Genomic DNA, 27,082 nt, shown 5'->3' on the forward strand with positions numbered 1-27,082 from the left:
GGTCTTAGAGCGTAAATAATATATATAATATGTGTAGTGAGTGTAAAATTTTAAATTTGTTTTTTCTACTTTTCTGGCAAATGTCATTTTTCTTACGTCCGATTTTACCGATATATCCGGTTATTTTACCGGATGGTCCCAACTATTTTTTCTTTCTGTAGACTTGCCTTGATAGGTACCAACTATATTTCATAAGTTATTACGCGAAACATCAATAAAATCTGTATGGATATTATGTTAAGTTTTGTTGTTTTTCTGATTCCAACAATACATACATATCGTTTTTTTTTATTTTTATAGAATAGGAAGGTGCACGAGCATATGGGCCACGCCCTTAGACATTGGCATTGTAAGAAATGTCAACCATCGCTTATAGCCAATGCGCCACCAACCTTGGGAACTAAGATGTTAATTACACTGGCTCACTCACCCTTCAAACCGGAATACAACAATATCAAGTATTGCTGTTTTGCGGTAGAATATCTGATGAGTGGGTGGTACCTACCCAGACGAGCTTGCACAAAGCCCTACCACCAGTAAATTTTTTTCGCATTTTGCGAGTTACAAGTATGTTATTAATGTAATTAAGCTGATTTATACCAAAATTACTATCTTATTTTTAATTACAAATAAGTAAAACAGACATTAACATGATAAATAATTAATAGCTTTAGATTTATTACTTATTTATTCATGATTTTGATAGTAACTTGATTGCGTTGTAATATAAATTTCTGTCGCTAACATTAATAATTAAAGCAGCTTTATAAGATATCAATATGATATTTGTAATCATTATATTTTGTAAATAAAAATTCATAAAGAGAGAATATTAAAAAGAAAGCAAAGTTATAATAGAAATAAAAGTAAAGAAGATTTAACGTTTTTTAATTGAACTTTAGAAATTATGTATATATTATTATTGCGAAAGCTTCTATGAAAATACTATTCTCCCAATTCTATGAAATAGCGAACCCTTGATTTATTTAAATAAATTAGAAAAAAAAACCATAAAAACCATCTTTGTTCAAAATTAAAGCAATATTTTTTAGAGAAATATTAATAATTTTTACTTATAATTATTAGACAAAAATCATCAAAAATAAAAGAATTCCATTTCTGAATTATAAGACGTAGTACGAGATGCGATATCAGAAATATATACCCTTATCTGTTATTTGATTTCGTGCCATAGTTTTGACAAGGCAACCTAATACTGTTGAATAGGGAATTTAATAACCTTTCGTTTCATAAAAAAATATTAAATAACCCAGGTATATTGATGACACATGTGTACCTGTTTGTACCTTGCAAATGCATAGTTGTGCTAAAGCGTAAGTAAACAACCTATATTTTTCCAATTCCTTGTGTAAAATTCTCTCGACTAATGTTAAATTTTCATCAATAACATATCGAGGAAAGTGATCAAAGTTAATATTAATTAACAGCGTTGGCCCGTGATTTAGCTAGACAACCCATTTGCGATTTATCAATGTACATATTATCTAACATATAAGATTTGTAATCAAATAACAGATGAGGGTATATATTTCTAATAAAGTACTTATCTTAGACTATTGTTTAATTCGATTGGCTCAATATACTTTTAAGGTTTTACAGCAATCAAAACCAATAACATTTATATAGAGACCTTGACTCCAATGAAATTTAAGATTTAATTATTTATATATAAAGAATTATATAGGCATAAATACAGACTATCTTAAAGTATCGGAATTAACTTATGTTTTATAAAGGACTATTTTTTTATTCCACTGCTTCATACTATGTATTATAATTTATTTCTACTGTGTACACAGTATGCCACAGTAGACCAACCACTAAAGTTTTATTTAAAATTATTTAACCTTTGGCCATAAAACTCAGAAATTGAATTATTTATTATTGATAATTAATTTATCTCACAGTTAAAAACTCAGTAAATGTGTAACCGAGCTTCTTAGGTCTTCTTTCTGATATATATATTTATTTAACATGTGTGGCTGTTAATATCCCACTGCTAGGCTGACACCGCCTCTCTTTATTGAAAATATTTGGAGGTTATTCCACAATGCTGCTCCAATGTGGTTTTGGTAGATACACATGTCAATGATTTTCACCCGATACTATTATACCTAGGGTAGGTAGGTGGTACGGCTTTGTGCAAGCCCGTCTGTGTGAGTATCAACCACTAATGAGATATTCTGCCACTGAGCAACAATACTTCGTATTGGTGCGTTTCGGTTTGAAGGGTGAGTGAGCCAGTGTAACTACAGGCACAAGGGACTTAAGATCTAAGTTCCCAAGGTTGGTTCATGGGCTCATGGGCGATGTATGGAATGGTTGTTATTTCTTACATCGCCAATATCTATGGGCGGTGGTGACTATTTACTATCAGGTGTCCCATTTGCTCGTCCGCCTGCCTATAACATAAAGAAATACTATACGTACTAACTAATCAAAGAGATTAATATTTTCCCAAAAACAATTTACTAGTTTTAATTGGTTTGAATAAACTTGATGGAACACATTAATACGTCAACTTAAAGACTTGACCTTGAACGTCCCCACTGTTGCGATGTGATTAAAAATTAAAACTCATATCACATTTATTTCAAATCAAACTCGTTATTTTATTTCTCGATTTAATACGTTTCATCTTAATCCGTTTTTACTTTTTCTTTTTTGAATTGTTCTTTACCCGTCACATTCTCGAATCTAAATTTAAATAAAAATCAACATAAAAAGGAGGTTACATTCTAAACACCCACCGCAACTTATTCGAATCCTACTATATTATGACAGCTCTAAACAGTGTCTTCTGTCTGTATATGCATAGTGCATGACACTTATTTTAAAAGTTTTCTACAACATCGTGTTACAAAATCTACGTTTGCATGTCTATATTTTAAAGCCTTAGAACAGTATAAGGGTTAATAATTGGATCTGTGAACATTAAAATTGGATAACTAATGAGTTAAATAATTAAATAATTCACACAGAATATGAAGCTATTATCAACGTAATGAGAAATACTAGAAATAAAAAATAAAAAATAAAAAATAGAGTGAGATAAGGAACGACTGGTTCGTAATCTTTTATTTGTACGTCAAAGCGAATAAGGCTTAAACTATAAATACTTAATATAATACAAACAGCACACAAATTTCCGCACACACTCAGATTCAGCGTTTATGTTGACTGGATAAGCAACTTATTTATTTATTTGGTGTTGAAGCAAAATGTGTGAAAGAAATATATACAGTGCGAAACTTACCACAATTTTATTTATATTAGGTGAGTATTTTGTTGTTTAAACTATATTAAGTGTATTTGTATTAAATAAATATATTTATAGATTTATTGAATATTCATATAACTTAAAAACACATAGACTTTATAATTATAGGATAATCGTGTTATCTATTACTGCAGAACCCTTCGTAGGGTATACAATTTTGTTTCTACTATAAGATTCAGCAATTATTTTAACTTTATCTACCAATATACTTAAATATTAAGCAAACTTTAATAAATAAGTCTTATTACCCAACAACATAGAATATAAAATAATATAATATTCGTTGATGTTTAAACGAGATAAACAGTAATTTAATTGTATTAACATATAACAAAGTAATTTACATTTTTAAGCAGTGGTTAATTTACATTTCATTATTGTGACTTGATTATCCAAAAGTGCTTAAAAGAACTTCGAGTGAAGAATAATTTGATAAAATTGTTATGTTTAAATTTTAATAAGTGTTGTAGTTGAGTCTATACCTGGCTGGTGATAAAGAAATAAAGTTAGTTGTCAAAGAGGTGATGTCTATAATTTACAACATGGTGACAGCGGTTGATGATGCACGGAAAAAATGGAAGCAACAATTTTTACTATTTTTGAAAGCTTCAGGAGTACATGCAGAATCAATGATTGTTCAAGCCAGTCTATTGATAAATCTCATAGGCCCAGACGGATTTGATATATATCAAATTTTTACATTTAATCAAGAAAATGATCGTGATGATGTAAATGTGTAATTAAAAAAGTTTGATAGCCATTTTAATGTTAAATCAAATGTCACATTGATGAGATATAAATTTTTCTCACGAAACCAAGCGAGTCGATTCAAGAGTACGTTACAGCGCTGCGCCTTCTAAGTAAAAGTTGTGAATTCTTGACATTAGAAGAGGATTTGATCAAAGATCGAATTGTATGCGGTGTTCATCAAATTACGATTAGGGATCGTTTACTAAGATGCGATGAGTTAAATTTAGAAAAAGCGATAAAGATTTATCAGGCAGAAGAAATATCAAAGGAAAGTGAACGTCAAATGAGCAGTAAGAGTGGTGGTGGTAACATTAATGCGGGTAAAAGGCCTTGTTCAGGGTGTGGTTATGCACAATGTGATATAAACGGCGAGTGTCCGGCACGATATCTTCGGTGTTTTTCTTGCGGTAATCAATGACACGTTGCGCGTATGTGTAAGTTGTATCGTTTTTCAAACTGCTCATAATAAGGTCAAGCATGTGTATGAAATTGAAGATGACAATAATTCTAGTAATATCAAATCTACCGATGATATTTTTTTAATTTCTGTTATAGCAGGTAAAAAAAATACTTCAGATTACTGGAGTCAGGAACTTATTTCTATATATGGAAAGGAAAATTTTAAATTGGATACAGGAGCTGATTACAACGTTGTCTTATCGTAGATTTAAAGAGTTAGGATTTAATGATAATATTATAATTAAAAAAGAAGTACCTTTAGTATCGTATACACAAAACACGATACCAATAAAAGTAATTTGCTTTATGCCTTGGTTATATAAAAATGTGATATTTTTATACATTAAAATTTGCATTAGCTTCGTCTTCCTTTGGTATCAATTGTGCATCAGAAGTGTTTCATGGTAAGTTAAGACAATTTTTAGAAGATCTTGACGGAGTAGAAAGTTATATTGATGATGTTATTGTTTGGGGTGAAACAAGAGATATTCACGATAGGCGTTTAAAGGTATTATTAGAGAGAGCTAGGGAAATTAATTTGAAGTTTAATAAGGATAAATGTAGATTTTGCGTGGACGAATTTTAATATTTAGGACACGTTTTTAATGCCAAGGGCATAAGTCCGGATAGTGATAAAATCAAAGCGATTAAGGAGATTCAAATACCAAAAGATAGAAGAGCTTTGGAAGTATTTTTAGGTGCAGTTAATTATCTATCGAAATTTATTCCCAATTATTCGAAGTTAGCTATTCCTCTGACAAATCTTTTGAAAAAAGATAACCAGTAGCGTTGGGAAGAAAGCGAATGTTTTGCATTTGAACGATTAAAAGAAGTAGTCACGGTTGCTGGTGTTTTGGCGCTTTATGACCCATGTCAGCCCGTTGTAATGTCAGTAGACACGTCATGTAACGCCTTAGGAGCTGTATTGCTGCAGGGTTGTCGCCCTGTAGAATATGCCTCTCAAACGCTTACTGACGCACAAAAAAGGTATGCACAAATCGAAAAAGAAATGTTGGTGATCGTTTTCGTATGTGAGCGTTTTTATCAATATGTTTATGGTCAAAAAGACGTAGTTGTGGAATCTGATCATAAACCATTAGAAAGTATTTTTTAAAAACCTTTAATGTCTGTCCCAGCAAGATTGCAGCGTATGATGTTACGAATTCAAGGCTATGATTTAGTTGTTACGTACGTTCCTGGAAAGTATATGTATATTGCTGACATGTTGTCCCGAGCAGCACTTCCAGAACGTTATAGTGATGAGGTTCATAATAATATTATATATCAATTACAAATGATAGTTGGAAATATACCGATGTCTAATGACAAGTTAAGTTTAGTAAAAAGGGAAACTAAAAACGATCCAGAATTGCAAATATTATTAAATTACATTAATTCGGGATGGCCAAGTCATGAATCTAATGTTTCTAATGAAGTTAAATCGTGTTGGTCTTTGAAAGATGAATTGTATGCTATAGATGGAGTCTTGTTTAGAGGTAACGTGGTGTTAGTACCGTGTGCATTGAGGAATGACATGTTAAAGATTGTCCACGAAGGATATTTAGGCATCGATCGTTGTAAAAGGCGAGCGAGGCAAGTTAGTTTTTGGCCTAGTATATCCCGTGATATTGAGCAGTATGTAAGGCGTTGTCGTATCTGTCAAGAACACATAAACGCACCTTCAAAAGAACCCATGCTATCGATAGATATTCCTGAACTCCCTTGGGCTAAAATAGGGTCAGACATTTTTGAATTTCGTAAAAAATATTACCTTATAGTAATAGATTATTATTCCAACTTTGTAGAAGTTATCTATTGAATAATGTTACATCTGTTACCTTTATAGATAATATGAAAGAAATATTTGCAAGACATGGTATTCCTAGCGTTTTGATAACTGATAATGGCCGCAGTATTGTAGTAGAGAATTTAAAAAGTTTGCTTTTAAATGGGGATTTGATCACGTTACTTCTTCTCCGAACTATGCACAATCGAATGGGAAAAGTGAACGCACGGTGCAAATTATTAAAAATATCTTAAGAAAATCGCTCTCAAGTAATGGCGATTTTTTTTAGCACTTCTTAATTACAGAAATACTCCTAGAGATGGTTTGAGTTCTCTAGCTCAGTTACTAATGGGTCGAAGATTACGTTGTCAGCTACCTGTACATCCTAATATATTAAAACCTAAGCCTGTTGATCCATTAGAGTATAATACTATGATTAATAAATAAAATAATGCTAAAATGTATTATGATCAACGTTGTAAAACTCTACCGATTTTAAACGAAGGTGACTCTGTTATTTGTATTGATGGAAAATATAGGAATAGAGCTAAAGTGGACATGCTAACGCTCCTAGATCATACATTGTGCAAACTGATATAGGCCGTAAGTTTAGACGAAATCGTCGTCATTTAATAAAATGTAAATCTAATGTAAATCCTGTATACGACAACAGTTTTGAAGTGTTTAGTGACGCCAACGAGTATGTTAGTTCATCAGAAAATTTCCCTGTGGCTGAAAATTTTGAATATTTCAAACGATAGTTGCATTGAAAAACCTATATCCCCTAGACCTTTTCGTAGAGCCAAAGAAATTGCTAAGCAACGTCTGGCTCAGAATATATCTAAATAAATTATTTGTTTTAGGTCAACAAATGTGTTGATATTTTTCTCTTCAGCTATTGTTATATTTAATTTAATTAAAAGGGGTAGGTTTTGATTATAGTTATATTAATTAGTAATATAAATTATTTTAGTACTTAAGTTTTTGTTTTGTTTATCTTTAATTTTAATTAACTTAAAAAAGGAGAAGATGTTGTAGTTGAGTCTTTTTGGTTATAATTATTTTAATTAGTTATATTTATTATAACTTATTATTTAGTACTTAAGTTTTTGTTTTATTTAACTTTAATTTTAATTTACTTGAAAAAAGGGAAGATGTTGTAGTTGAGTCTATACCTGACTGGTGATAAAGAAATAAAGTTAGTTGTCAAAGAGATGATGTCTATAATTTACAACAATAAGGTACTTGATTATGACGGCCTGGTGATTCGAACACCTGAATCTTAACCGTAGCTTGTATATATATATACATATATATACATAAGCCGAGATGGCCTAGTGGTTAGAACGCGTGAATCTTAACCAATGATCGTTGGTTCAAACCCGGGCAAGCACCACAGAATTTTCATGTGCTAAATTGTGATTATAATTCATCACGTGCTTGAAAATGAAGGAAAATATCGTAAGGAAACCTGCATTTGTCTAATTTCATTGAAATTATTTCATATCTGTATTCTATCAACCCGCATTGGAGCAGCGTGGTGGAAAAAGCTTCTTCTCCTCAAAAGGGAGAGGAGGCCTTAGCCCAGCAGTGGGACATTAACGGGCTGATACTATTACTGTATACATATAAGTGCTTGAATATAGATAGCGGTTCAGTTTAGATGACGAACACTTTTGTTTTGTGTATTAGCTATAGCTAAATTAATTATATAAGCTTATAAATATATAGAGGCATACATTCTTATATATACATGACTTCATTACATTTATTATTGTTTCCAGTATTCCCTCTGCATGCTCTCGGTCAGTCACACGATGCTACTCAGCATGATGTTAATGTAAGTAAAGTATCACTTAATTATAGTAATAATAGATACAGAAAACGGAAGTATCTCTATATAGCCCTTATGGTTTCAATATTTTCTTCTTCTTCGTTTTTTTTCTTAGTGAAAATACGATATTTTTTTTTCCTAGCGTTCGAGACCAATGTTCAATGGCGTAGAAGTCGCAGACATAATCGACTTCCAGTTTGATCAAAAGGAATTATGCCAATATAAGAAAAACGACTTAAAAAGAAATTTCAATTCCCCCAATCGTAGAATCAGCGAAGTCAGTAAGTAATCATGACTTTAAGACAAAATAAAAAAGAATGTAATTCGAATGCTTTGATTGTGATGCTGCCTGGAAATAAAATCATATCAAACTCTAAAATGATAGTAAGATACTCCAAATGCTCGGACAAACATAATTACAAATATAACAACTATTTCTATAACTGACTTCGATGATGGTCTAATGGAAAAATTGTTGTTCGTTGAACCCCCTACAAGTCGAACCCATGTCAGTTTGGCTAGTTTATAATGCGCTTTTGAGATCCTGGTTTCAAAGATCAGGCCAGTAAAATGTTATTGTGTTTTTCTGCTAATCGATTTTCATTCTACAGTCTGGTGCTTGGACTACAAAAGGACGTAAATCCATTATTCATTTCACGCTACTAGATGGTACTAATTATTCTAAAGGAAAAATTAAAATGCATGTGCAATTTAACTATGATACTTCGAAAAATATTTTGAATTAAATTAAACATTACATTCCTTTCAGAATGCCTTGAATATGTCTGGGAATCGTTACAGTCTGAAATCGAAATAGAACAAAATGAATTATGTTGTAAGTAAGAAATATTATTTAATTTTCCGAACATTTAAAAAAATAATACAGACCCGGACACTCAGATTTATGACTTTAATTATATCGTTTGGAAGTTAATTAGCTAAATGCTGTGTCTTCGTCACACGAATCAATGATGAAAGAAAGAGAGATGATGTCTTACTTATTAAAGTCACATACACATGTGTGTATGTGACTTTAATAAGTAAGGCCGTTAATGATTACTTAAGGCTGTCTTTATTATAGATTTTACATGTAAAATCTATATACAAGGAGCGTCTGAAGTAATGCTACATTCACATAACGGTCTGTTTTACAGGCTCGTTTAGCCTTATCTAGCCTGTAAATGAATCACTGCTAGGCTAAGATCTTCTCTCCTTTTGAGGAAAAGGTTAGGAGCTTATTCCACCATGCTGATCCAATGCGGATAGGTGGATACACATGTAACAGATTTTCATTCAATACATTTAGATTTCCTCATGATGTTTTCATCGTCGAGAACGTGATGAATAATAAATAAAAAATAAATAAATGATAATTCAGTGAGTTTTACCCGGGTTTGAGTCCATAATATTCAGTTAAGATTCAGGTGCTCTAACCACTGAGCCATATCGCCTCATATCATTATAATTAATATAATAATTATATTAATATCATAATTAATATGCTAAGTTTAACATATTTTAAGAATCTTATTATAATAATAACAAGAAGATCAAAAGAATGTATTGACTTGCGAAATTTGTCATTAATTTACCTCTACTTCTCGTGGTTATACAAGCAGTTAGTTATAAAATAGAAAAATTGTGATTTTTGAGATTTATATACATATTTAAATTTAATACATTAGCTGTCCCAAAACTAATAATGCTAAGTAACAAATATTGACCAAAAAGGTAAATAGGTAGTTTTCGAGATTTTTACTTTTACTTTAGGCTTTTTGTTTTTCACGCTAGGCTTTGTGGTAGGTGGTAGGTACCCCCCACGTACAACAGCAATAAATACTTTGAACAATACAAAGTTCCAGTTTAAAGGGTGAGCCAGTGTAACTATAGGTACAAGGGACATAACATCTATGTTTTCAAGGTTGGTGAAGCATTGGCCAATGTCTACGGCAGTGGTGACTTTATTAAAAATGATGTTGTCTTTATGGCTCTTTAATTTTGGAATTGCAGCATTGTAGTAAGTGTAAAGTTGTTCCTAAAAGTTGTTTTTTTTTTATATAGAATAGGAAGGCGGACGAGCATATGGGCCACCTGATGGTAAGTGGTCACCAACGCTCTTAGACATTGGCATTGTAAGAAATGTCAACCATCGCTTACATATCCAATGCGCCACCAACCTTGGGAACTAAGATTTTATGTCCCTTGTGCCTGTAATTACACTGGCTCACTCACCCTTCAAACCGGAACACAACAATATCAAGTATTGCTGTTTTGCGGTAGAATATATGATGAGTGGGTGGTACCTACCTAGACGAGCTTGCACAAAGCCCTACCACCAGTTCCAACGATGTTGCTTCAGATTACAGTTGCAAGGCTAACATTTTAAACTGTTTCGATTCAACATTTTTCAATGCTTCTTGCAGATAAGATTAGTAAGATTTTGACTTAAAATGTTTTTTTTTTTAATAATTAATTGAATCTGTTAGGTGGGTACTTAGATAAATGAAAGGATGGAGTTGAGGACCCAGGGGGAGGTAGAAGTTTATATAATACTACATAATTAGGTTTATATGTTTTCAATCACATGAGTCAAATTGTTTCTTCATAAGAGCTTATTAAGTCATTTGATATAGTTGGGCAGATCAACATCGGACACAGAGCTGTTTCTTATGGAAAATTCCCACACCTGGTAAGTAAAAAATGGATTGTAGTGACTTTCATATAACAATTTTAGTATCTTGTCAAATTTAATTAAAATTTTTTATACATAGGGTGCGTTAGGCTGGAGGTCAGCTCAAAATAACAGTGAATGGGTATATAGATGTGGAGCTACCCTTATTAGTGAGAAATTCATGTTGACTACTGCCCGCTGTTCATATGTAACGCAGAAAGATATGAAAATCGCGAGCCGCACACCAGAAGTGGTGAAAATTGGTGACAAATTTATCGTCAATGTAAGTAATGATTATTGTCATTTTGATTAATTTCTAGACTAAATAATGAATGATTATGTACCAAATTTGAGTTCATAATCATAATATGTTATGTCATCAACGAGACGAACGAGAACATTGTGAGAAAATATGTTCAAAGCCTATTAAAATCACAAGAAGACACAACCTTGATATTGAATTGACATGATATCATTAGTCGACTTCTTGGATATATGATATTTGTATAGATTAATATATGATATTTGTTATGGATTCGCGAAAATATGGATTTTTGAATATTAGCGAAGTTGTCATCGGAACCCTTGATAAAAAAGTGTATATTATACTCGTATAAGTAGATTAGTACCGGTGCCGGAACCGGTGGTATCACTTGACGATTCAAAAGTACTTGTAAAAGTCTATTTGAATAAAAAATATTTTAATTGTGAGTGAAATAGTGTCGTATTTTCTATACATATAATGAAAAGGTAATCAATCGCTGACTGTACATGATCTGTATCAACGCAATAGAATCAAAACAATGATTATTACAATTATTGTCTGTTTGCCTGTTCGTTTGTGCACGCTGATCTTAAAAACAGCTTAACTGATTTGTGAAGTCTTCTGATCGACTGTTTTTTTTTCTATACTAATATTATAAAGCTGAAGATTTTGTTTGATTGAACGCGCTAATCGCAGGAACTTTTTGAAAAAATATTTTAGTTTAGGATACACCATTTATCGAGGAAAGCTATAATAGGAGCGGAGCATCAATGAAAAATGTTCCGTTTCATGTATGACGGAAGCGTTCCTCTTGAAAGGTTAAAAAAACTCACAATAGCATATGTCTATCTTTTAACTGATGATGATTCACTATAAATTTTTGTTTAATAGTTAAAATTGATTCTAAAATAATGCATTATTTGCAAAGTCGTTTTTATGAAAGATAACGAGGTAAGATCATAAAGAGTTTTCAGTACATTTCATAGTTTTGACATATTTCAACAGATAGTTGAGTAGGTTGTTTGAAAATAACCATACTAAAGTATTTGTTTTCAGTTTGTAAATAACTTTGTAAGTTAAAGTTATAGGTTGGGTAGGTATTTCGTTTCGTCGCCGCGTTAATTTTTTTCTCATTGTTTTGTTAAATTTATACTTAGTCGGTTAGCTGATAATAATTGTATGTTTTCCTATCTAGATCAGGCGCGGAGAAAACCAATAAATACTAATATCCCACGAAATAAAAATTAAAAAATGTTGTATACACTGAAATATTATAAGTCTGCTCTTAGTGATTTATTTAAGTTATACGCGTGTGAAACCGCGGGCACAGCAAGTAAGCTAAATGAAATGAACTGCTCGTAGTGCATAATATAACAGAGTTGTTATCAAATCGCATGTAATATATACATCCAGGTTTTCTTTATCTTTACTCCTTCTTCGATCGGAATGGGCTTTAAGATAGATATATATAGTTTAACTCAAGGGATAAGATCGAACGTGTGAATATTGACATATAAAACAAATACATTACACAATGTATTCTGCAAAAACTTTTTTGGCGTATAGTTGTTTAAGTCTAATGAACTAGTTTGAAAAAAGGACTTAAGAGAATTCTTCGTAAAAAAATAAAAAGATTTATTCACCTATTATATAAGATATAAATGCTTAATTTTTCGATTTAATTTACGTGCATATAGTTATTTGTTAAATGTAATGATATATGTGAATATTATAAATTTTTAGAATTATCCTTCGGGTATGCAAAAATATCGCTATACTGACTTTAGCGAATTAATTTTAGATATCAAAAAATACAGAGGACATGTGAGTTGACAAAAAATATTCGATTTGTTCATGAATAGAATACAATAAATTATGGGTTTCAACTTCTGATCTACTCCTGAATTTTTAACTGTATATCCAACTGCATAGGTAATATTATAGAGCACAAGTGTGTGCGTGACCACAGGTACGACATGATTACGCTCTGATTATCCGATTGGAGGGCATTTTTAAATAACATGTGTCGACGGTCTACCGAAAAAGACCGGGGAAGGAAGCATCGGCGATAGGCGTACCTTCTCACCCCGCTATAAGCGACGCTCGACTGGGGGGATTTCCCTGTTCCCCGGGAACCCCAATAGATATTTGAGACGCGCATAGGTGCCTATCGTGGAGCGTCATGCAGACTAAGTTTTTCTAGCGAAAAAAAAGGAATAGTATACAAGCGATTGTGAAAATTCTTAAATTTCATACTCCGGGCTGTTACTAAGAATCTTATGACAAAAAAAACAATAACCATAACGAATAACTCTTTCTACACCGACTTAGCATTATAACCTAGAACCTATATACAGCCTTATAAGCTAGCCACTAGACATACAAGATATTTACATGATATATACAGTTATACTAAATACATACATACTTTTATATTTATTACGAACATACGTCATTTATCTTTAAACATACAAATTGCAGAGAATAGACAATTATAAAGGACCACAACATGTACCGATTCTGAGATTTATAAAACATGATCAATACAAAGCTCCAAAGCGATACTTTGACATTGCTATAATTGAATTGGCTAAATCTGTGAGCATCGGTCCACTTATTCGGCCAGCATGTCTATGGAGCAGTTCTGATACGAGTCCTTTAAATAAACTTAGTGTTATCGGCTGGAGAGTCACTGATCCTGGTAAGATATAGATTGAGGCCTTTTTGCTACCATTTTTAATATAAAATTTGTGCTTAGCTTGGTAATTGTACTAATAATCATATTAATTGACTGCCTCGTTGGTCTAGTGGCTTGATATAAGGCCGCAGACCCAGAGGTCCTGGGTTCAATTCCCAGGTCGGGCCAATAACAAGTTATTGGGTTTTTCTGTCAGAAAAATTCTCAGTAGCAGCCCGGAGTCTGGAAGTTGGAAGTGTGCATGAATACATTTTTTACAGAAACCCGACAAACAACAACGGAACTTCAAGTAAATCTTATTGATGACAACACTTGCGATGAAATATTAAAGCCCAACCGTAACAGACACTGGATAGGTCTTGCTGACCACCAAATATGTGCAGGATACCTTTCTCGTGAAATCGATACTTGTCGGGTAAGATTAACGTTTACAATGTGTGTGTATGTATTGTGGATGAAGGGACGAAACAGAACAAGTTTCAACGAAACATAGTAACGAACAAAATACAATTTGTTTATCAACTTCTGACGGTACACACTAAGGGTTACAATATAGTTTTTAATATTATTGTTACTTTACTTTATTTAGCATGAAGGAAATGCACTAAACTGTACTTCGAGTACATCTTTAAAAGGAGACACATATAAAGTTCTACCTAAAGGCCACTTAAATAAATAGTTATATTTGATAAGTAAAGTATCTCCTTTCGAAGATCAGAATTGGAGATTTTGTTCGGAGCGTTTTCTATCACACTGTTTGTGAATATACAAATGTAGTGGTAGATTTTCACCCGATTTATGCAGGCTTCAATATATGAAGACTTAATGGTATTTGTACCAGTTTAAAGCTGCAATCTTCGGATAAAATGCACGTGTTTTAGCCACTGAGCTTAGCTCGGTTCTTCCATGTTTAAAATATCTAGCAAATAATTACTATGTCAATATTTATTTTTCAGAATAATTAAATGTATTTTTGTGGTTAGGTTGTTACTTATTACAAATATATACAATAAATAATATATATATATATACATATATACATCTATCTTTAAATTATCTTTTTGATTTTTTAGGGTGACTCAGATTTTCCATTGCAAGCCAAAATGAATCTCACACAAAAATGGCCCATGTATTACTTAGTTGGTTTGACGACATACGGCATCAGCTGTGTACCAGGTATCACACAACAAAAACAAACACCGAGTGTTTATGTCATGACTTCGGCTTTTATCGACTGGATTGAGAGCATAGTCTGGCCAAACGCCAAGTAATTATTTGATGTATCTCTCCTTATATTTCTTACATATGTAATCGGAATTAATTACAAGTTCTTTTTGATTTTGTTTTAATAAATGTCATTTAAACTGAATAAATATTAACTTTATTCAAGTCAATGATATTATTGTGTTTCCATATATCTATCACGTACATATACGAACGGGCCATACACGAACACAATTAGTGCTATACGTGCATAGTTTTAATAGTATGACGTTAGTTGTCGTTAATAGAGGAAAGTCCATATATTTTTAGATGAGTTCAATAGTTCACCTCCTAATTAGTTATATATATATATATAATAGTAACTAAATATAGTCTTAGTTTTGACTCGTGTACGACTACTGGCAATATTGACAGTGACATAAGACGCTTTGACAGTTACATGTCTTATCGTGAGTATGTACATAGAGCAGGGTTCGAAACTTATAAATCATTGTATTGAGAACACTCGACCGTGCCGCACGTGCACACTGACCATGTCGGACGAACAAATTATACATAGTACCTCGGCTTCTGCAACATATATATATATATAAATGTTATATTAACCGTTTAAGATAATGAATTATAGTTTAGAGCTGAAGGTCGCTTAAAGTAAAGTAATAATATACATATCTATGCCAGGAGACTTTTTTTCATATCAATGAATATACGCTATAAACTATTTAAAAATTAACGTTATATTATGTACATAGCATTTAAATAGCGCAATGGATCACAATGGGCTGTCTAGCGGGTTCGACCCTGACCCCTTATTGTTCCCTCTCCTAAGTCAAGTTTTACGCTTCATTGGAGTGATAAATAGGAATAATAATAAGTGCTTAATAAAAAAAAAATTAATTCTTAGATTTATATCTAATTTTTTTTTCTTAAATTTACGTCTAATAAATTGTTTTGTCGAACATTTACCAAAAAGAAAACTTTTTTATAACCTCTAGGAATTTTAGTCTTAAAAATACTTACCGGCAGTATCGGAAGTAGAAGCGGACCAGCAAAAGGTTCGCTTGAAGAACCTTTGAATTGCACCACTCAGACGCAGCGCGTACGAACCGTACACTAGCGGATTCATGCAGGAGTTGGAGACAGCCATCGCAAAGAGCAGGTCTTGAACTTGATTTGACACTTGAGATGCTGAGTCCCTGTCTACCATGTACCTGCACATAGTATTTCAAAATACACATAATCGTAGGGATATGGGCCATAACATTTTAATTATCAAGATTGTTGACGTAATGGCGATGTAAGGAATGTCTTTTGGCGACCACTTGCCATCAGGTTGCCCATCTACCATAATGATAAATTTATAAATATATATATTTTACGATTTATTTCTATAGCATTGTTATAACGTCGAGATAAACCATCTTTTTTAAAAAAAATATTTGCCGTCACGGGATGCCTAGTAGATCTGATTATTATTATAATCATTTATAGTGACAAAGTGTATCTATATAGTGCACGCCTCGTACTGTCTCGTTGGTCTAGTGGCTCGATGTAAGGCTGCAGACCCGAAGGTTCTAGGTTCACTTCCCAGGTCGGGCCAATGAAAAAGTTATTGGGTTTTTCTGTTAGAAAATTCTCAGTAGCAGCCCGGAGTCTGGAAGTTGAAAGTGTGTACACTCCCGTGCCTCGGAAAGCACGTTAAGCCATTGATTCTGTGGCTGAACTCTTTCCGGTCGTGTCGGATTGCCGTCCCATCGGATTATGAGAGTTAGGGAATAGAGGGTGCAACTGTGTTTGTGCACACACTTGTGCACTATAATATATCCTGCGCAGTTGGCTAATCTCTCTTGAGATTCGCCGCCGTGGTCGAAATCGGTCTGGAGGACATTATTATTATATAGTACAAGCGTATACGCGCCACGCACACACGAAAGAGTCTAATGACATAAAGGAGCTTCATACCGTTTACCGTCACGGCATACGAGATCACGGCCTCTTAAAGCACAGCAATAGATTTTATCATCAAAAATCTTTACATGAAAGTTAAATTTGCAATATTTAATTTATATTATTAGGAAAACTAGTAACTTTACAATCAGGTGGTAAGTGGTTACTGTCAACCATAGTCACTGGCATTGTACGGAACACATAAATAAATCACTTCTTGAAACATCAACGTGCCGCTATCCACGGGATCTAAGTTCCCTTGTGCACTTAATGCTGTAATAACTCTGGCTCACAAACTATTCACCACGAAACATATATCACACTTTCCTATCATTATATTTACATATAATAATGATCGTACACTATACATAAAAAATATAATCAGGACCTAAATATGTTTAATAGACTTTAAAAAACATATAAATAAAGGAACAAACGTGAAATGTAACGAAAGACGCGATAATAATTTAAACGTGTTTTATTATTGTTTTTTAAATATAAGCTCTTATTAATGCAAATCGACGATTCAATCATTGGTGCATTGAATGATAATAAGTTTTAAATCATATATATTCTCAGTCACGGACGCATTAGCAATTGAAATATCTGATTAGGGAATTAAAATTGCTTGAATCGCTTCGAAAATTCCATCACACGATCTAGCCTGACCTTGAATAGGAATACATATCGGATCAAGCGGTATGTTAGGTCAATTAAACTATAATATTAATTAGTAATTAATAAACTAAGCTAATTCACGCATTGACGTTAAAGCGGCATCAACAATTTCATAATGAGCGAGAGATTGGCCTATCTCTTGGTGGAAGGACTCATCAAATATTCTACCGCCAAACAGTAATAATTAGTATTGTTGTGTTCCTGTTGAGAGAGTTAGTGTAACTAAAGACACAAGGGACATTACGCCTCAGTTCCCAAGGTTTGTGGCACATTGACGGTGTAAGGTATGGTTAATATTTTGTACAGCGCCAATGTTTATAGGCGATGTTGACCATTTAACACTAAGGGGCCCATCTGCCCGTCCGCCTTCCTATTTAATAAAAAATACCCTAACTAATTCAATTGGGGATTTATAGTTATTTAAGCTAAAATTCAATTTTATTTTAAATCAATGCACTCGTATAAAAGGACAATACGATTCCGAATTCTAACATCGACGCAAAAATATTTGATTAGCAAAGGAATTTTTCGTTAGTATTTTTATTGTGAGTTTAACGTATTGTTGTTTAAAAATACATAGGTTCGAATTTTAAATATTTACCCACGATATTTTAAATAAATGTATGTTCAGACATAAAAAATGTCCTTAAAAGTTACGAAAGGGACAGAATCTTATAATCGTGAAGGACGTTTTTGTATATAAAATGTTAACTACCTAATTTATGAAATCCAAGAGTAATCAAGATGATTGAGTTTCAGCTTCAAATCTTACCACATAGTGATGGTGGCGTACGGCAGCCAGCACAGCGCAAACACGGTTACAATGGTCACCGTCATCCTTAGAGTGCGACGTCTTGCTCGTTCCAGCACCCGTCTGTCAGACCGTCGGAGCCTTACTGTATTTATGTTATGCACGCAATTTTCTAAAACAAAAAAAAAAAAATTGTAAAAGTAACATTCATAAAGATTAACTTACGTATTAAGTTTGTTTGTTTATTTTGTTTGATATCATGAGGGTTTGAATTCTTGGTTCGTATAAGTACTTTTAACGGTATAGATGGGCCTTGGATAAAGTCCCAGGTCTGATCTGTAATAAGTTATAGGGGACTAGTAAACTCCAAATAAAAGTAAGCCTGTTGATTGTGCGCCTGACCTTTTTTAGTTCGTTTCGAATTTTGTCCCAACCGACTAGTAGAGAAATGACTCGTATATTTTGTGCAATTACATTTTCACACATACCTATGCACTAATATGTCGCTTTTATAAATCTTGTTTACGCGAAAAACTATAAATATGTACAGCGTACACTTATAATTGATTAACATATCAGAAATCGTTTATGTGTGTATGTTGTGTGTGTTATTGTGTAATTTGTATATTGTTTTGTGCTTTTTAAGTAAATATATATACATGTATATCCTGCGTATTTGGTCTATTATGAAAAAGACCGCCTGGGCCGGTATCGATACTGCTCGTTGATTATATTCGTTATTACATAATACATTTTACAGCGATGCTGAAAATAAAATTCTTTAATTTCATTATAATTAAATACACTTATACTGGTGGTAGGACTTTGTGCAAGCTTGTCTTGTGGGGTAGGTACCACCCACTCATCAAATATTCTACCGCCAAACAGCAATACTTAGTATTGTTGTGTTCCGGTTTAAAGGGTGAGAGAGCTAGTGTAACTAAAGGCACAAGGGACATTACGCCTTAGTTCCCAAGGTTTGTGGCACATTGACGGTGTTAGGAATGGTTAATATTTCGTACAGCGCCAATGTTTATAGGCGATGGTGACCATTTACCACCAAGGGGCCCATCTGCCCGTCCGCCTTCCTATTCTATAAAAAAATACAATTATGTACTTATAAATTAAAATAACTACTATCAACACGCAATCCGTAAAAAGAATTCAAAGTCTATCAGTTTCGCGCCATAAAGAGTATCTGTCAGTGTTCTTGTTGCCAGATTAAAAATAAAGATTATTATTGTTTAATATAAAATGACAGATACTCGCCAGTAATATTTAATAATAATTCGTATCACATCTAATATTATATATTACAATCTGATTTAGTCTTAAACGACTGGGTCACTGTAATTCACAGCAATGCGATATAAAAGGAGAGCCCAGTCTGGCCGCCTTCACAGGAATATATAATAATAAATAATAAAGCTCAAAATCATTGTACGAACTCTGCGAACATGCCAGGTGCTTATCCCCATTTAACACGTAAAATAATATATTTTGTGTTTATATGAGAATTGTTTGTATAGAAGCTGCTAACAGAAGTCCACGAACATTTTTTTTAATAAGTAATTTAAAAAGACTTAAGTAACGATATCACCGGTTTGATCTCTTATTTAAAATCTTTTTCGTTGCAAATAAAAATGTGAGTTGCAATATTATAAAAATGTTCGTTATTAAAAATTGCTGTAGTTAATATATTCAGTAAAATATATATTCACGATCAAACCTATATTTTAGTTGTCTTTAGTAACTAGATTTTTTAATTATCTACTACAATTTTTACTACAATCTGTGTTCACATAGTTGTTGGGTTATAACTTGGCTTGCTTATAATGTTTACTTATATATTAAATGTGTCTTTAGTTATAATCTGTTTTGTGGACCATAAATAAATAAATAAATAAATAAATTAAAACTTTAGAAATGAACCTTTGAAAGAGGTACATATTTTTTTGCGTTTTTCTTTCCTTAGTCAGGTCAGATAGATAGGTTATATTATTATTTTATTTATATAGGTCAGGAAAGAAGCTTAATTATATAAAATTGACTATTCGGCATTTACTAACCGAGAGGTTTATTGTATACCGTGAGATAGGTTATGTAATGTTTTTGAATAATAATAATGAGATAAATATTTTACAATAGCTTGAGATGAAAAATTTGTCTTAAATCAAATTGCCCTTATTTTTGCCCTTTTTTAGCCTATGTTAAAAAATAATTAGCACCAATTCCGACAAGCTTTCAAACCAAGGCAAGAAATGAAAAGCGATTGTCCAGTCTAAGGAGCCCTTTATAATATTTACTTTGTCTTATGTGTACAACAATAAACCGTAAAATATTCTATTAGTTGAACATTTTTTATTATAAGCTTTGAGTTGAGTTTGAGTATTTATGTGTGATGACATTTATCTCATATTCTAGTTGATGAATTAATATAATAAGTCTCTGGCCTAAAGAGATGAATTATATCTCAAAGTCAAACTTATAACTTGGCAACATCCTAAAAGTATTTACCTACTTCGACCCTTATTACATTTATACTGGGCTAGTTTTCGACTTGTTAGTGGCATATATATGTATTATGTACAGTATTGAAAAGTTTAAAAAGTTGATAGAAATTTCAATAATTTAAAACATTAATAAGTACCTAACATTCCTCTTAACATGAGACGAAGCTTTTGTCCAGCACTATACTACACTACACATTTACAGAATTCTTAATTATAGTCGTATTGAATTTTCATTTACATTTTTTTTTTTTTTTTTATATGCATCGATATTGACAAGATCACATAAATAACAAGTTCCTTTTTTAATGTTTATATTGCATGACTTGTATTAACCGAAGATAATAATAAACATTATAATTGGGAAATGTTATTAAAATAAAGTAAAATGTAAGGTAAACTTGTTAATTTTCTACAGCTGGTCTTAAGCATTCTCCTCTTCTGAGGGGGCTATAGATCAGCACTGAGATTGGCACAATACTGCTTAAGTATTAACGTCGTAATATTGCTATTTTTATGTAAAATTTGAAATTTAATTATAAATTGATCTAAATTGGAAATTTTATTATAAATTTAATAAAATTTCTAATTTTTTTATATTTAAAATGTCACAGCGACTTGACGAAATGCCACTTCACTCAAACTTCATGAATCTTCAAAAATCGGCGTGAAAATACTATTTCCCTTCACTTTTTAGTAAAAAAAAATTGTAATTAAAGAAAATTGAATATATTTATTTGATATTTATTATACGGAAACGGAAGTGATTAATATTATCTGTTATTATATAATTTGATTGATTTTGATTGCTTGTTTTCACTGTCTATTGAGTTTCCAATTATTTTCCTACAAAATATCCCAGCCAATGAATTGGTTTCGTATCGTTATTACTTTTATTTAAGATTAAAGATAAAATATATATTTTTTGTACTAATATCATAGATGTCAAATTAATGTTCCTTCTTTGTTTTATATCAGTTCAACTTACCCGAATTTTACCCGAAAATTAGTTATTTTTATGAAATTTACCATCTTGTACTGTACCTGGGTTGTACCTGGTTGGTGGTGACCACTAACCACCAGATGGCTCATTTCAACGTCCGCCTACCTATTATAAAGACAAGACATAGACAGACTAGATTAGATATGAGAATTGTAATAAAATTAGCTTTTAGTTGCAAAAGTTGCAGTGTAGCGTTATCCTGTAAGAATGATCGGTTTCGTACTTGGGTCAAACAAATGATCAATAGGTATTAGGAAGCGTTACATAGTAGGATATACAAGCCAACATTGTACTACGTAGCGGCTTTTTTGTTCTTTATCTGCAAACATTTTTTTTAATATTGGATCGGTCAATTTGATCTTCGATCCAACCAGTCGAGGGTAAAGCAATCCTAACAAAACTATTTATTCTACCAATGAACTTGCGAGTTTTGTAAAAAGTTATATAAACGAATATATATACATATGTTTTTTTTTTTTTTTATAGGAAGCCAACACAATGTACAATGTTTTTACATGTCTGTCCCAGAAAATAACAATTCAAAATAATGACACTTATTAACACTATACATCGCAATCATAGGCTAACTCATCATGCAATTTCACATTTTCAGCTAAACAACACCTATACAAATAAATTAAAGAAGAATAAAGAAATTATATTATATATATACATACATACACATTATATATAAACATATATACACATACACACACACAAATACACATATATATATATATATATATATATATATATATATATATATAAGAAAAATAAAAAAATTATACACAAAAAAGTTGTTCTGCCATATAAATTATATATATATATATATAGGCCTCTGCATCTTTGACAGATGATTTAAGCGGCATCGCGAAGGCACTTGCGTTCATGACTGAAAAGACCAATGCGAGAGAGGATCCCCCGGCCGCACTTCCGACAAGTGTATGCGCCCCCAGATGGGCGGGGGTTTGAAGCCCGCTCATAACGCCTAGTGCGTTTTTCTTTTATTAGTTTAAACCAGTCATTGTCATGCTTTGATTGACCTTCGTAAATAAGGCGTCGCCACTTGGCACGGTCCTCTGCCAGTTCCTCCCATCGATTGCTAGGGATGTTAAACGCAACCATATCACGCTTAGCGCAATCTTTGTAACGGAGCATAGGCCGCCCAACAGACCTCTTTGCATCCACAACCTCTCCCAGTAGTATTTGCCTTGGAAGACGGGTCTGCTCCATTCGATGCACGTGTCCCAGCCACCGTAACCGTTTTTTTTTGAGAATGGCCATGATGCTAGGCAGCTGTGCCTTGCCTAGAACAGACTCGTTTGTCACGCGATCCTGCCATGTGATGCCCAGAATGTTCCGAAGACAGCGCAAGTGAAATGTGTTTAGTCGGCGTTCTTGTTTTGCGTACGTTGTCCACGTTTCTGCTCCATACAAGAGTGTGCTTAGGACACATGATTGGTAAACAAGCATTTTCGTTTTTACCGTAAGGTGTCTGTTATGCCAAGCCCTTGAACAGAGCCTCCCGAACATAGAGGCTGCTTTGCCGATGCGGAAGTCGATCTCTGCATCAAGCGAGAGATTGCTTGACAAATGCGACCCAAGGTACCAAAATTTGTTAACCACCTGTAAAGGTGCGCCGTTAAGCAAGATGACTGGTTGCTCTAAACATCCTTGCGCTAAAATAACGGTCTTCTTGCAGTTTATGGACATTGAGAAGAGGTCGCACGCTCTGGCAAATTTGTCCATTAGACTCTGGAGTTGAGCTTGGTCATGAGCAACGAAGGCAGCGTCGTCAGCGAAGAGGAGACTATCTACAAATAGGTCCTCCCTGTAGCGTTTGGACTTGAGCATTGAGATGTTGTACAGCCTACCATCGGTTCGCGTGTGTAAGTGGACGCCTTGCTGTTCATCTCCAAAAGCAACCTTCAGAAGCACCGAGAAGAATATTCCGAACAAGGTGGGGGCCAGTGCACAACCTTGACGAACGCCACGGCGTACGTCGAATGGCGTGGATGCGTTGCCATTGTGCAGGACGGTGACTTCCATACCTTCGTGGAACGATTGCACTATCCTTAGGAGTTTTGGGGGGCATCCAATTCTGACAAGAACCGAGTACAACCCCTCTCTGCTCACGGAGTCAAAAGCCTTATTTAGGTCTACAAATGCAATGACTAGGGGGGTGTGTTGCTCCCTACACTTTTCTTGTAGCTGTCTGAGTGAAAATATCATGTCGACAGTTGACCGTTGGGACCTAAAACCACATTGTGCTTCAGGGTATACGCGGTCGGCGAGCCTTTGTAGTTTGCCTAAAATGGCCCTGGCAAAGGCTTTACCGACGATGCTAAGAAGAGATATACCGCGGTAACAGTTGCAGTCGCCACGATCGCCTTTGCCTTTATAAAGAGTGACGATGTTAGCATCTCGCATATCCTGAGGGACGTAGTTTTCTTCCCAGCACTTAGCCAGGTGGTTATGAAGGATGGGCAAGAGGCACTCAAGCTTGACGACTTCGGTGACAACATCGTCTTTTCCGGGGCTCTTTCCGCATTTGAGCTTCTTGACGGCCAGATAAAGTTCCTCTACTGTGGGTGCAACGTCTAGCTCGTGCCAAGTTGCCAGATTCGGGACAAGCTCCATTGCTTCTGGCTGAATATCCACTGGGCACGAGTAGAGCCCCTTGTAGTATTCTACCCATCTTGCCATCTGACGGGTGCTGTCTGTTATAACAGAACCGTCGGTTTCCTTGAGAGGTGCCGTCTTTTTTGGAGTAGGTCCAAGAGCTCTTTTGATGCCCACGTACACCCCGCCAATATCCCCCGCGTTTGCGCACGCTTGGATGCTTTGGCAAAGCTCTGTCCAATACGCATTTACAAAGAAGCGCGTGCTACGTTGGAGTGAGGCTTTTGCCTTCGTGAGATCTTTACGCGTCGCATCGCAAGGGTTAAGGCGAAAATTTAAAGCGGCTTGGCGTTTCGAGTCAATCAAGGGAAGTAAGTGCTCCTCGTTTTCTTGAAACCAGTCGTAAGATTTTGCCTTTTGATAGCCAAAAATCTTGCCTGCAGTGTCAGTGAGAAGAGACTTGACTTTTTCCCATTCGACTCGCGCTGATGCCGTACTATCCCAAGTTGCAACTTCTTCGCGGACGAGTTCCCCAAATGACTCCACTACTTCCATGTCACGAGTCTTGAAAAGATTTATCTTTTTACGACCGGGTGGCTTGGAAGAATGGACTCTTCTAGGGACAAGTCGGACTTTAGTAGCAACGAGGCTGTGATCGGTGTCACAATCGGCACTGTGAAACGCCCGCGTGTGGAGCGTTTCCCGTAGATCCCTCCTTCTTGTAAGAGCAAGGTCTAATTGGTGCCAGTGTTTAGATCGAGGGTGCATCCACGAGACTTTCCGCATCATTTTGCCTTTAAAAAAGGTGTTGGTAACACACAGCTGGTGCTTTGAGCAAAACTCCAACAGTCGTTGTCCGTTGTCGTTAAGCTTCCCTATGCCGTGTGCACCGAGGCATTCAGGCCAGGCTGATGTGCCCTGACCGACGCGGGCATTAAAGTCACCCAAAATATGCAGTCTGTCAGTTGGATTTACCCTGCGCACTGTCTCATCGAGCTGGCCGTAGAATTGATCCTTGGTCTCGGGTTTTGAACTAAGCGTCGGTGCGTAAGCGGAAATTAGCGTGACAAAGCCGCTTTTTGTGTTTAGACGCAAGACCATAATTCGCTCGGAAACGCCTACAGGTGTTTCTATGGCGTTGATGAGATGGTTTCGAACCGCGAAACCTACACCATGCTCTCGTGTTTCCAAGGAACTCTTGCCCTTCCAGTAAAAAGTGTAGTTAGCTTCACGCAAAGACCCTTCGTCTTCAGTTCTGGTCTCTTGTAAGGCTACAATATCAATATTGAGCCTTGTAAGCTCCACGTCGATACTGTAAGTTTTGCGCAGTTCTTGGGCGCAATCGGAGCTTCCGTAGGTGTTCGGGAAGCCTGTCCTCATCGTTCGGACATTCCATGTCGCAAAGCGCATGTAAGCAGCGTTGGTGTGGGTTTTGGGATTTATGTTCCTTTGAGCAGGTGGTTAATGTCACAGCGTCAACGTCTAGCTGTAAGGCTTGTGTTCCGTTCACCCAGGCGGAACAAGTTAACGCTGAGGCGGATCAGTACCTTATTGATCGGGGGCTGCCCGACTTAAAGCAGGCGGTAACTGATCAATGGATCTACGATGGATCCTCCTACTGTCAAGAGTGGCCCCTGGCGTCCGCACTTACGCCTATTCGTGCTGACTTATAACCGGTGACTGCCACTCTCCGTGTTGTTTTCCACCTGCAAGACAGGTGAGCGAAGTGTCCTCTCCGTGGATGCTGCTACGCCTGGGCCTGGCGACTTTATGGCAACACGGGCTTGCCCAGTACCCATGCCACCCTCTCCTCCTCCCCAGCAGGATCCGCAGGAATGACGAGTCAATACGTGTGGTGCTGGTTTGGCCGCAGGTGACTGGCTTACGCCTAAACGGAGGCACCGCTCCGGGTTTAATATTAGTTTTCCTTCTTCTTCAATTCATCATACGAGTTCAGCTAATATTAAATTTTTCTTAAGTTATGTAACCATTACGGCAATTTCAGTATCTGAAAATTATTGACGATTATATTTTAACTATGTTCTGATAGAAATGTTTTAAAAAGTGTAAATTCATTGTAAAGTGTTATCTATAAATTGGCTCATTAAACATGAATTTTGTAAATTACTTGTTTATAAATTTGGGAATTAAGTACGTAATGTATATAAGATAAGCGTGGTAAGGTATGTAAATAAGTGCCACGTTGGAATTGTCACGTAGAGTAAAGCGGCTCGGCGAGCAGGCGAGGCGCGCGGGTGGCCGGCGGTACGTCATGCGCTGCGTGCAGCGCGGCGCGCATGCGACTCTTAGCTCTGGAACGTAGACAGCACAGCGCTATTACAGCAGTGAGCGCAGCGAGTGGCAGAGCAGCGGCTAAAAGCAATAGCGCGCGCTGTGCCGGTGAGTGCTGCGTGCTGCGCGAGGGCCCGCAACCCGCCACGCCGCGCACGCCATGCTCCAATAACACCGCTTGCAACTCGTCTCCCGCAGAGCGCATAGCGGCGCGCGTTGCCTTCGGGGTCAGCGCCTCCCCTGTGTCCGTCTTGCGGAATTGAAAGCACGGCCCGACGTTGTCATAGAAAG

The 27,082-nt window shown here is 35.0% G+C and overlaps 1 protein-coding gene across 1 annotated transcript in view; it reads right to left on the minus strand.

Moving 5' to 3' along the window:
* The window catches only part of LOC126773515 (adipokinetic hormone/corazonin-related peptide receptor variant I-like), an 84,891-nt gene that overhangs the window by 5,788 nt on the left and 52,021 nt on the right, over positions 1-27,082 (minus strand). The window contains exons 5-6 of the mRNA XM_050494464.1: positions 18,386-18,536; positions 16,009-16,199 (exon numbers count right to left, since the gene is read on the minus strand). Coding sequence (XP_050350421.1) covers positions 16,009-16,199; positions 18,386-18,536 — 342 coding nt within the window. The remainder of the gene's footprint in view (positions 1-16,008; positions 16,200-18,385; positions 18,537-27,082) is intronic.

This window comes from Nymphalis io, chromosome 14 (assembly GCF_905147045.1).
Source record: "Nymphalis io chromosome 14, ilAglIoxx1.1, whole genome shotgun sequence".
In the NCBI taxonomy this organism is placed as follows: domain Eukaryota; kingdom Metazoa; phylum Arthropoda; class Insecta; order Lepidoptera; family Nymphalidae; genus Nymphalis; species Nymphalis io.